This window comes from Amphiura filiformis, chromosome 5, assembly GCF_039555335.1.
Source record: "Amphiura filiformis chromosome 5, Afil_fr2py, whole genome shotgun sequence".
NCBI classification, from domain to species: Eukaryota; Metazoa; Echinodermata; class Ophiuroidea; order Amphilepidida; family Amphiuridae; genus Amphiura; species Amphiura filiformis.
In genome coordinates, this window is record NC_092632.1 from 61,182,741 (window position 1) to 61,195,452 (window position 12,712).

Here is a 12,712-nt window from a genome sequence, read left to right on the forward strand (position 1 = left end):
GCTAATTGGTCCAATTGATAATGAAAACTCCTTTTTGACCAATAGGCAGGTAGTTCTCATAGGGTGAAGTGATTCAATAGAAACTTTCACCATTTCAGTGTTTCCATTTGATCTACCTCAAAGAAAAATTAATATGCTGGACAACACAACATGGTTGCCATCAATGCATCTGACTACCTTGCACCAATGATCACCAGCAACACCAGGAACTATCATCCAAGCAAACTAAAGACAATCACCAGCCGCACTCAGCTCTATGGGAACTCATTTTCCCAAGGACAGTCTACCTATGGAACTCCCTCCCAGTTGTGTTATTAACTGCACCAACCCTGGAAGTCTTCAGGGGAGAAGTTTCATCCAGCCTGTAATCAGCTGCTTGGTTTTATACTCGCACTTCACCCAGTTCATCGCACCATTTGAGTTCTCCAGATGTTGTCTTTGTCTCCAGCACCCTCAGTTCTTCAATTTTTGTCTGCTGCACCTGTATGTCTAATCTGCACATGATCAACATTTCTGCACCCTTGGCATGATGTCCAGAAAGGATCCTTAGTATTGACGCAAACGTAAACGTGTTCTTACACATGTATGTGTTTTTTTTATTTCACAGATACAGGTTGTCTAACCTTATCCCAGTATATTCTACTTGACCCAATACTTCTGTGCTTTATCATCGGAGCATTTTACTGCCAGATTAAGTTTCAGTCTTTGTCAGACCAACCATTTCAGCAAGCATGGTGGTTCTGGATGACAGCTACTGGTATCTTTCTAGCATGTGCCTTCAGGTGAGTCCCATGCCAGCAGGCTTGGTGTTACCCGCGGGCCCACGGGGGGGGGGGGGCCCCATATGAAATGGATAATAGGTGTAGGGCTGGCACTTTCACAGTAAGGGGCATTCGGTGAGAGCAAAATGTAAAAAATATGGTGTCATTGGGTGATAGCATGATTTTTGGCATTCGGTGAGAGCAAAATGTAAAAAATATGAGGTCATTGGGTGAGAACATGACTTTTATTTTAAATGGAACCTTTGGGTGAGAGCCGAAACAGCGCCACAGAAACCTCGAACATCAAATTTCTAGTTCTAAATGGCTTCAAATTTGTTTTCAAAATAAGTAACAAAATCAGTGATAAATGAAAGTTGCTGTTCAAATTGAAAAATAAGGGTCTTTGGGTGACAGATCAAGTGGAAAAATAGGGGGTCTTAGGGTGACAGAACATGTGTTCATAAAAAATATGGGGTCTTTGGGTGACAGCAACGCTGAAATAGGGGGTCTTAACAGCCCTACATATGTGTCACCTCCAAAGTGGGGGGGGCTTGGTGTTACCTTGTTAAGTTTCAGTCTTTGTCAGACCAACCATTTCATTTACCATGGTGGTTTTGAATGACAACTAAAGTAACTGGTATCCAAGCATGTGACTTGTCAAGTTTCAGTCTTTGTCAGACTATTCATTTTGACTGACATGTTAGGTCTGGATGACAGCTATAAATGGTATCCCCCTAGCATGTGCCATCAGGTCAGTGTTTGCTCTCTGGCTGTGTATTATCTTGTTTGGAATTATATTTGTTTTTGTCAGACTGTCCATTTCAGCTTGTTTAGTGTTTCAGGAGATCTATTATAATTTGGTTCACCTCAAGTTCGGTAGTGACGTAGGTGCGTCTTTTTGCGTATCGAATCGCTCGCGTAAAGTTAAACGCGCTTAGTATCCATGCACGCGTACAGGGCGGTTTGTCGGCACGCTGGCGGCGCAACCGCGAAAAAGCATTGACGTCACTACCAAACTTGAGGTGAACCAAATTATAGTTAGGTGGGATGCAAATTGTGTGGGAGCTCCTAAATGACAGTCAAAATTGAGGAAATGCCTTGAGAAAAAAAAAAGAAAGTGAGGAAAAGAGGAAGGGAGAAGAAAGAGAAAGAGGAAAAGAGAAAAGAAGAAGAGGAGGTAGAAGTGGGAAACAGGTCTCAGCAAAAGATAGTAAGTTAATAGGTGAAGCAGTGAAGCTACTGAATGGAAGAGAGAAAGACACATACTTGTCAATCATTATCAAACATATCAATACTAAAAAATCAGAAGTGCCAGTGAGGAGATGACAACCTGGAAAATTGGGAGGGAATTTAAAAAGAGAACATAAAGCACTGAACAAGTTGTAAAAGGATAGTGAAAATGGACCCATCAACATTAAGAGATAAATATAAAAAAGGCAGTAACCAACCATAGTAACAAAAATGGAGATACAAGGGTCAACAAGTGGCTCCTAACTGACCAGCACGATTTGAGGAAATAAAAGGGAAACAAATAGAGATTGAGGAAGTTAAAACGAAGGGCATGCTGCAAGTAGTAGCTAAGCAAATATTTCAATCTTTGTACCTTTCAAATGATATTTCAAATGATAAAGAACACTCAGAAGAAGAAAGACCAAACACAAAATTAGAGGGAATTTCTTGATAAGGAAGGTTATCAGAAGGGGGGAGGGGCAGATTGACAAAATATGAGAGAGAAAAGTGCTCCCTCTGACAAAAACTGAAAGAGCAAAATTCACACCAATCATGGGCCATATTAGTATAACATACCAAATTTTTTTTAAACCTCAAAGACTTTACATGTATAGTCTTTTTAAGTGCAGAACAAACCTATTTTATGTCTGGTATGATTGAGGAAATCTTGAGCCTAAAAACCTTGCTCCTGAGAAAGAAATCACGATTTGCAACCCTGAGGTTTTGTCATGATATTTTAGTTGTAGTCTGTCAGGCTACTTATTTTAGTAGTCCTAGTAATTATGGCTGATAGCTACTGACATATTTCTTGCATACACAGGTATGAGATCTATATCAATTCTATATCAATTGGTTAGGTTTTGTATTTAGAGAATAAACAAAAGGAATTGTGGTTTTTACTATCATGTCATAATATTGGATAGTAAAAACAAATATTTCTATTGTGTATTTGTCAGTTAGTCATTCTTAGTCAGTGAAATATTATTGGAACTATATACTAATCCTATTTAGGAAACAATGTGTGTCAAAATGATATACCGTACGGAAGGAAGAACTCATTTCACCATAGTTTGGAGGCTTCACAGGGGAAGCAAGACTTACACTTATTTGAATCAGGGTTGTAGCTAGGATATGTTTAGTGCTGACTGGGTGGCATTTGATGAAAATCTTCCATATTTGGCTCTATTTTTTTGAATAGATCAAATTCTTGACTAATTCAATAAAACTGTGCAATTTTGGCCTTTGAGTGGTGGGCTCCAGTGCTACATATTGCAGTTGAGTGGTGGGCTCCAAAATGCCGCCCACTACCGCCCACTGTACATTGTACATCCCTGATTTGAATCCTTTGCCAGATTTTCTATAATATGTGCATGTTAATATTACACTAACAAAGTTACTTATTTTCTATTTCATTTCAGTGTAAAATTTGTGGGGCTATTCATTATTTTACTAGTGGGTTTGTTGACAGCCTGGGATTTGTGGAGACTACTTGGTGACTTAACTCTTAGTAAGGTAACTGATGCAGAATCTGTAGACAAAATGTTTTCAGTTATTTTTATGATTTACACACCTTTACCAATTCAAATAATATCTTTCAATAAATTTAGCCAAATTATTTGTTATCAAAGTGTTTATTTTAATGCAAGTACTCATTAACAAGTTCTCTAAATGTTCGTTAAATTCTTTATTTTGTAATAAGTTAATTTTATTGCATAATACATATTTCAGAGTTGCACAATGTGATGTTGTGAGTGGACTTTCAGTATTGTACTTAGGAACCTTTAGAAAGAATATGCTTATCTTTATTCATAACAAGTTGGCAATTTCTAATTTATCTTTCAAGAATTCAAATTACTGAACATTTTCATTCAGACTTATGTCATATAGCAGAAATTTCATATTTCTATTCCAATGAAGTAGTACTCACTGTGGACGTTTCCAGACTTCTTTTTCAACACTATGTTGTGACTATCTTCTGTTTACCGCAGATGATGCTGGTTGCTCAGCAATTATGCTGTTGCCAGTTCATTTTCCATACCGATCAGGAAGCAAGACAACATCATGAACAAGGGGCAATACTATCTTACATGTAGTCATTTGTTTGATGATCTTTTGGAAAACAAACTGGCAACAGCATTTTTGAGCAACCAGCATCATCTGTGGTAAACAAAAGATTGTCACAACAACAATAGCATTGAAAAAGAAGTCTTGAAAAATTGAAAAAGAAGTCTTGAAAAAGAAGTCTTGAAAAAGAAGTCTTGAAAAAGAAGACTGAAACATCCACAGTTTGTACTACTTTATTGGACTAGAAATATGAAATTTCTGCTACTATAGGAAAATGATTTAATTTGTGTTCAACCAAGATTATTCACCTACGCTTGTTATTCCGCAACAATACACACATGTACAATGCTCTCTAAGTGTCCATCTTGGCTTTCTTTTTATAAACTGGTTGGTATGTGACCCGATGTCGTTTTAGCCAATCATGTTTGACTATCATGACATGGTGAAAGGTCAACTGGTGTTTTTAAAAACATGGAGATCTCTGCAAGATTATTTAAGCGCTATGCTCAGTCACGCAAAGTGTAAGTTACATCATTACTGTACACCCGACCTGTGTATCCAGAAATTCTCTATCTGTGGTTTAACTGCTGCCTGCTGTACACAACAATGAACAAAATGAAAATTATTATAAATAATAATGTTTCTGTCACCCTTGAACAATTTTTGAGTTTGTGTATGTCATATACCGTGTTCTTACAGATTATTCTAGCCAAGCATCTTATGGCCCGTGTTACATGTCTTATATTACTACCAGCTGTGGTCTATATAGGATTCTTTGCTATTCACTTCAAAGTACTGAACCATAGGTAAGCCTATCAAAGACAAGAGTATATAAAAACATGCTATAAATTGTGGGAAATTTAGCTTGCTTCCCGGGAGTAAAATACAGCACTATAATTTTTTGGATTAAAAGAATATCATCCTGTTGTGCCAAATAAAACATAGCTAAATCCTAATCTTTTATTTAGTTCTAACTGGCAACGAAAGTGAAATTTTAATTTCTGGTCAGTTTTGAATTTCGGATATAACTTAGGTCCAAAAACAAGCATTTTTAGGACGTTTTTCGTATGCTGTGACAATTGAACCGAAAATTGAACAGAGACTAATTTCAAGTTATGCATTCTAATTTTTGGAAAACAAGTTTCCTAATCTTTTTCATAACCAATTATCAAAATAACACAAAATATTAAAATTTGGAGCTAACTCTTAGCCTATACTCAAGATTTTAAATGCTTAGACCTCTGCCATGCCTTAGCATTTTGTGACTACAATTGTAAGAAAACATGAAAAATTGCATGTTTTTGGCCCATTTTCCCTCAAATTGCAAAAATATTCAAATTTGATATTTAATTTAATGCATACTAGGAAAAGTTTGCAGGAAATTAAAAAGGACATTTTGATCAAACACAGAAATATGCATGTGGCTAGTGTTCTTTTTGACTTTATATGATAATAATTGTTAGTATTATTTTATTATTTTATTTAATACTGGAACTTCTTATGGCAGCAACAGACCTACACTTAGCTGATAACCTGATGGACAGCTATAGATTTTCTTAAGGCTCATATTGAAATTCCCTTACACAGGAAGGTGTGCGCCATCCTGCAGCTTTCCTGTGCTAGCCTTCTTTTGTTAAAATCCTGGGCAGGGTGTATCACTGATGCATATAATCCATCCGTTTATGACCGAGCTTTCCTGAGGCGCGCGCTTAGCGAGGGGAATCCTGCCTTCTTTCTGTGTGAAAACGTGGTAGGGTATTTCAATATGACCCCTTAATGTCCATGTCCCATAAATGAGAATAATTGTAGTACAATTTTGTTGATAAAATGGTAAATATTTATTTTATTTCAGTGGATCTGGAGATGGTTTCTATAGCTCTTCTTTTCAATCACAACTCATTGGGAATAGTCTTTATAAAGCATCTATGCCTGAAGGTAAAATATATTGTCACATGACATTGGGCAAATATTTTAAGAAATTTACATTGGACCTTAAAGAGGATTGAGGTCACTTTGCCTGCCAACCTGTTTTTAATTTGCACCTCCTCTCTTCTTTAGTTATTTTAAAATATTTTTTCCTCACTCTGCAGCTGATGAAATAACATGGGAAACTTGTCGTTGTTTTTGTTGTTTTGTGTTGTTGTTGTTTGTTTTGTTTTGTCCTTTTGGATTTAAAAAAAATCATAAAATCGGCCATCTTTCTTTTGTGTAAAAATGTTTAATAAATCATAGACAGTAAAACCATGGCTGTCGAAAGAGGTGTGTTTTTAAATTTAAAAGCATCCAAACATGCTATATTACGCCCGTTGTATAGTCCATTAGGCTTATTTTAGAGAGTAACATCAGTACTCTGTTGGAGTTCACTTGATCAGATGTTGATGATGATCAGATGTACCACATTTGATTGTATGTGTAAACATGCCATCCCAGTTCTATGAGTCAATGTGCATGTAGGCGCTTTTGAGCACACACTGATGCCACTCTCTGAAGGAAGCCAAATGACATTAGATGTGTGATGAATGTGTGAACACATTTGTGACATGATCAAGAGGAATGAGTCGGATGTCGCTAATATTGTTTTTGAGATATTGGCAAAAACAGTGTTCAAATTCTTTTGCTTTATATTGTTTTCAGTCATTGATAAATTGCTCATAACTCGGTAACCAGATGTCCGATTTAGATGGGTTTGCATCAAAATGTAGCATTCATAAACTGCCAGAAAATGATGTAAAAAACTTCTAATTGAAAATTGCTGACATGTGACTCATTCCCCTTGATCATGTCACATGTGGTTGATTTCAGATGTTGCCTATGGATCAGTAATAACCCTGAAGAACACAAGAGCTGGGGGAGGCTTACTACATTCTCATTGGCATCTCTATCCAGAAGGTCTTGGGGCACAACAACAACAGGTAATGTAATGAAAACTCAGCAAATTCTTTAAAAAGAAAAGAATAAAGCAGTATGTATGAAGGGGAGATTTGAGCTCTTTGACAGCATATAAATTATTTCCACTTATTTCTAGCTTGAGCAGCACTTATTTCCAAGCACCAATGGTTCCAGAAACACAAATATACACTGACACCAAAATGCTGCTGAATAGCAAGATTAATTTGTATGATATATTTCAGACCCATAATAATGGAGCAGGCTTTGAATGTTAAAAAATTGAGGAGTGTGATTGTCATATAAGTGTGAGTGTAAGCTTAAAGATTAAGGAGTGTGATAAATCGCACTCCTTGTGATCATTTAAGGAGTGTGGAGGAGTGTGATCGCAAAGCCTGACGGAGGTGCTGTGAAGGAGTGGTACATGTAGGACGTCTAAGAGTAACAGTGCTTTGAAGTAATACCATATTCAACCCAGGCACTTAAGTCTTTAACTGGGGGTGGGTGGGCAGAAGGGGTTTATTAAATTAATGTAAAATTAGGAATTTACACACATAAACATTCAAAATTCAGTGTATTTGAAGTCAAAATCATGATAATCCTGAGCTTAATGGTTATTTTATTTAGTTTGATGAAATGTAGTTGTACGGGTACATTGAATAGGGAGTGCTTTAACAGTTTTCACTTTGAAAATTCCATAAGTGGTGGTGTTATGGCAGAGGAGGTAATTATGTGGAATACAGTGCTATATTTGATCATTTCTCTTTTTCAAAAACATCAAATGCACATCCCTTATTACAGGCATTTAGAGATATAGTCACAGGCAAACATATGCTGGGACCAGTCCCATGACCAGTGACCCCACACTGGTGCTCCCTTCTACATGTATGGTGTTGATTTAAAAAAACAAATTGGCCCTATATCTCTCTCTAACATTAATACTTTATGTGTGGTCTGGGGTGGCCTATGTGTTGCCTGACTCCACAAGGGAGGTTGTGTGGGTTTGTTAGGGTGATGCTTAATAATGTTATAGTTTCACAGAATCATTATTTCATTCTTTATAGATCACAGCATACACGCATAAGGATGATAACAACAAATGGCTGGTGAAACGATTCGATCATAATCCAGATGATGAAGATTTTAAGCACCCTGTTCAATTTGTGCACCATGGTGATCTTATACGTCTGGAACATGTAGCGTAAGTAATGCATATTTAAATGTGTTTTCTATGCTAAACAAGAACAGTTTTGTTTGTGTTTGGAAGGATAAAATGGTTTTATTTGTTGACTAGCATCTACATGTATAATGTCTTTTATAAATCATAAAAATAAATTATTAAAAAAAACCAAGAAATGTGAATTGAGCAATTTCCAAGATTGATTCCAGGGTTGGTATTGTCATTGATAGACTCGCCTCTCACCACTGTATCTGGAGTTCCATTCCTGGCAGTGCTGGAAGTCAACAAAGTTGCTGATCCATACATATTTTACTTATTATTAAACAAGGCTGTTTAGGGTAAGGCCAAAATAAAAATCTGGACAATATCAACTGCAATATTGAAATTTTGTGCAGCATTTTAATTCCGCAATTTTATTTGTATGAGTATATACAAGGACAACCAAATGTACTTGATATCAACAATGATGTTCAGGGACCAGAGTAGTGTCATTGTATTTGCATTATGTGGTGGTTATGTATCAGAACTTGCAACCTGATACTGTGAGAAATCATCAGCACAAATCGGTCCTGGAGCACAAGGCCTAACCCTAAATCCTGGAACACTAACCCTTAAACTAGTGTTCCAGGAGTACTATGTGTTGATAAATCCTCAATTTTGTGTGATACTAGGCATGTTGCCAAGCCAGCAAATATTGGCTTGTAAAATATGTGTTAAGCAGTAAGAAATTACTTTCACCAATGCAATTTAATCACTTTGAATTTAGGACCCAGAGAAATCTTCACAGCCATATGGAGCCAGCTCCTATGAGTATCCGCCATCAGCAGGTCACTTGCTATGGAGAGGTAATGTATTATATTGTATTCTACTTGTAATGGAAGTAGGATGATTTAAGGGTACAGACCACAAAATTGCTTTCCATAGACTTTGCATGCAAAATAGGGGTTGCATTTTAGGCCATAAGTCGAGTTACCTTGAACTTTGAAATATATATTTGATATCATCTTAATCAGAACAGAATTCTGCATAACATATCTGAAAATGACTCTACATTTTCCATCTACTTTTTGAGAAAATTAGCACTATATAAAAAGGTCAGATTTTCCAGTGTTTACATCTGACTTCTAACTGTGTTTCGAGCTTGTGTGTTCATGCGCTCATAACCGTAAACATCACTCAAATTTTTGCGTTTTCTTTCCAAAATTGTAGAGATCACATTCACAGCTTCTAGTAAAACTTGATTTTCAACACCAAAATTGCTAATATTGTACCTATTTTGTGCAATTTTTATGCAAAGTTAATTGGCACTATTAATAGGCGTGATAAACTTTTCCCGGAAACAGCAGCTTCACTGGTGGATTTTGTGGTATGAACCCTTAAAGGGACAATAGGTTATTTGCTGATCCAGAACACCCTTAGATTCATCCAAATACAAGATTTGTTTTTGGACCAGGCATAGAATATGTTAATATTGGGCTATTCCATTCTAAATCCACACATCCCCAGTGAAAGACGGGGTGAAAGATTTCAGTGCCCTCTTAAAATCCAGTTGTACCTAATGTCAATCCAGTTGGAAATATTTGCTGCATTATGCGGAATTCCAACTGAAAATTGTTGGAATATATCAAATCCAGTTGAATTTTGCATAATTTGGTCTAAAATTTGACAATTTTGTTTGGAAATCCAAAACCTTTCACATTGATTCCACTTTTTGGCGCTCGCACATATGTGGGGCATATGTTATCATCCAAATGGTTCTTGGGCCCCCACACATATGTGGGGCGTATTTTATTATCCAAATGGTTGTTGGCCCCCTACACATATGTGGGGTGTATGTTATCATATTTGATATAAAATTTTTATGACCCTCCCAGTATTTTCATGACCTGCCCCTCTTCTAAAGAAAATGACAGCCCCTTACAAACAAAGTGAAGTAACGAACAGATCTTTTTGTAATACACACCAGAATGGTACAGGTGATGTGAATGATATATGGCAGGTAGAAATTATTGGAGGAAAGACAGGAAGTGTGGTAAAAACTGTGAAGACAAAACTGAAACTGATCCATTATTTGACTGGTTGTGCATTACACTCACACTCAAAAACTCTTCCTAAATGGTGAGTTGAAATATTGTAAAATCATGTTGTTGATGTTTTTGTTGCTGTTGTTATTTTTGATGTTGTTTTTGTCATTGTCGTTATCATCATCGTAACTATAATATAGCTATGTTATATGCATCTCTTTATTGATGACAACCTGCTTTAAGGTGGCACTACACCCCTTGATAAATGTGTGACTATTTTTGCATTTTCCCCAAAAAATAATAACACACTGGTAACAAAAGTTATGTATATTATAGGGTCAAGGAATCCAGTTACTACACTGGAATTTCAGTGACTCAAGACATGCGGTAAGTTATTTTATGATAAGAAAAGAGATACCGCTAGAATGTACCTCATTTCTTTTACATACAAATTATACATGTATAAAGAACCACTTGTCTTGAATCACTTCAATCAGTGAAGTAATTTGATTCCTTGCCCCTATATTAATATACATAACTTTTGTTACCAGTGTGTAGTTATTTTTTGAGAAAAATGCAAAATTAGTCACAAAATTTATCAGGGGGTGTAGTACCACCTTAATACCTGCTCATTTTATCCAAGCAACAACTTGGACTAGAATGATGACGGCTGTACAGGAACATGTATATCACTTTGGTCGGGTCATTTGTAGTTGAGATCATTTATTTTAGGAAGCTGCAATGCACAAAGTAATTAACAAATGTCAGTGTGTGTTTTTGATAGAATGCAACTCAAGAACATGTGACATTAGATTAGTTTATTATTGAATACAAGAACACTTTATTTATTGTTTAAATGTTATTAATGGAAATGCTTTGAGACATTATGTTTATGAAATTGTTTACTTTTTACACAGTGTTTCTTGTACTGGTTGTGGCTACTTGTGTATTACTAGTGGGGGCTTCTTTTCACATCATTTTTTAACCCAGTTTGGCTTTATTTGGGGTGTCAATGGTGGGAATGGATACTCCACCTGTGAAATTCTGCCTCTTTATATGATTAAAATAAAAGAAACTTGTTAACATAGTGTTAATTGGATTTTTCAGGGGCTGGGAGCAGCTGGAAGTCACATGTAATCCATACAAAAGAGACAAAAATACATTATGGAATGTAGAAGATCACATCAACACAAGATGTAAGTGTTATTATTGTGGGGTGTAAGTGTGAGGTTGTGTGTGTTCCGGGGTGGGGTGTGCATGAAGGGGTGTGGGATTGTGTGTGTTCAGGGGTGGGGTGTGCATGTAGCTGGGGTGTGGCATTGTGTGTCCATTCAAGGGTGTCATTAAACATGATTTTGTGAACATATTGTCAGTGTGAATTTTAAGTTCAGAAGTGTAAAATGTCTATACTCAGACTAGCAATAATTCTGATTATCTGTCATGCAAATGTCAAGTAAATTCTTTTTTATCATTCATAATAACTTTAAATTTAACAGTTAAAGCCATATTGTAATTGCTGAGGAAGACGTCCTCAACTTTTGTCAAAATTCTGATTTTTACATGATTGTAATGTACATTATTGTCCTAACATACCCTGCAAAAACCATGCCTTAAAGCAGTATTTGGGACAAAATCTGAGATTTTTAATAAAACAATTTAATTCATTAGTCAAACGGGTACATGATGTTGATAACACTATACATACGGGATGGTCATAACACATCAATAGGATCTACCTCAGTCACGATCAACAGAGTGACATGCATTGGCAACATCGATGCTGGAATTAAATTGTGATTTTCTTTGCTTGCGTCAGTAAAGCAAAATTTACTTTTAAAAGGGGACATAATTTAATATATGTGATAAGATCTGTTCCATGGAGGCCAAAGGAGGCATTTTTGAAAATTGAGTTAATATAATTATTACCTTATACAAACATTAGGCTGTCATATACTGAAAACACCAAAGGTCTAGCATACTTGGTTCTAAAGATCTGTGATGTTTATTTTCTTATGTATTCTATTGGTTTTTTTATTCTATTTTTTTGCCTTTATCTCAATTTCAAATTTACCGCCTTTGGCATCCATGGACCAGATCGTGTGACATATCTGACAGTAATAGTTCTGACTAATATATTGTAGATGCATCGTTTATTTCCGATCCTCACGTATATATATTTGTGTTTCGCATTGTCTTACGCCCTGCTAGGGTGAAGCATATAGGCCGCCTCCTTCTTCATTATTTAAATTTTTAGAAAAGAAATACAAATCTATTTGATCGAATATGGCTTTACAAATGGCTTACAATATGGCTTTAATTCACATTAAACGGATGACTTAATTGCTATCGCATCTTTTCATCTTAACTATTCTATAGTACCAAACAGTAGTTTTGAGCTGTTCAAACCATCGTTTGTTGAAACACTCCTGGAATCTCATGCAGTCATGTTACAGGTGAGTCACACACTCTATATTCTCTCACTTGTTGTTTCTTTAACCCCATGAGAACTACCTGCCGATTGGTCATAAAGAAGTTTCATTATCAATTGGCCCAATCAGGAGCAACAT

At 36.1% G+C, this 12,712-nt stretch overlaps 1 protein-coding gene across 1 annotated transcript in view; it reads left to right on the top strand.

Moving 5' to 3' along the window:
* Window positions 1-12,712, top strand: part of LOC140153477 (protein O-mannosyl-transferase 2-like) — a 35,330-nt gene that overhangs the window by 6,165 nt on the left and 16,453 nt on the right. The window contains exons 5-14 of the mRNA XM_072176239.1: window positions 608-782; window positions 3,410-3,503; window positions 4,755-4,861; window positions 5,908-5,990; window positions 6,858-6,967; window positions 8,006-8,142; window positions 8,888-8,966; window positions 10,088-10,239; window positions 11,253-11,341; window positions 12,522-12,598. Coding sequence (XP_072032340.1) covers window positions 608-782; window positions 3,410-3,503; window positions 4,755-4,861; window positions 5,908-5,990; window positions 6,858-6,967; window positions 8,006-8,142; window positions 8,888-8,966; window positions 10,088-10,239; window positions 11,253-11,341; window positions 12,522-12,598 — 1,103 coding nt within the window. The remainder of the gene's footprint in view (window positions 1-607; window positions 783-3,409; window positions 3,504-4,754; window positions 4,862-5,907; window positions 5,991-6,857; window positions 6,968-8,005; window positions 8,143-8,887; window positions 8,967-10,087; window positions 10,240-11,252; window positions 11,342-12,521; window positions 12,599-12,712) is intronic.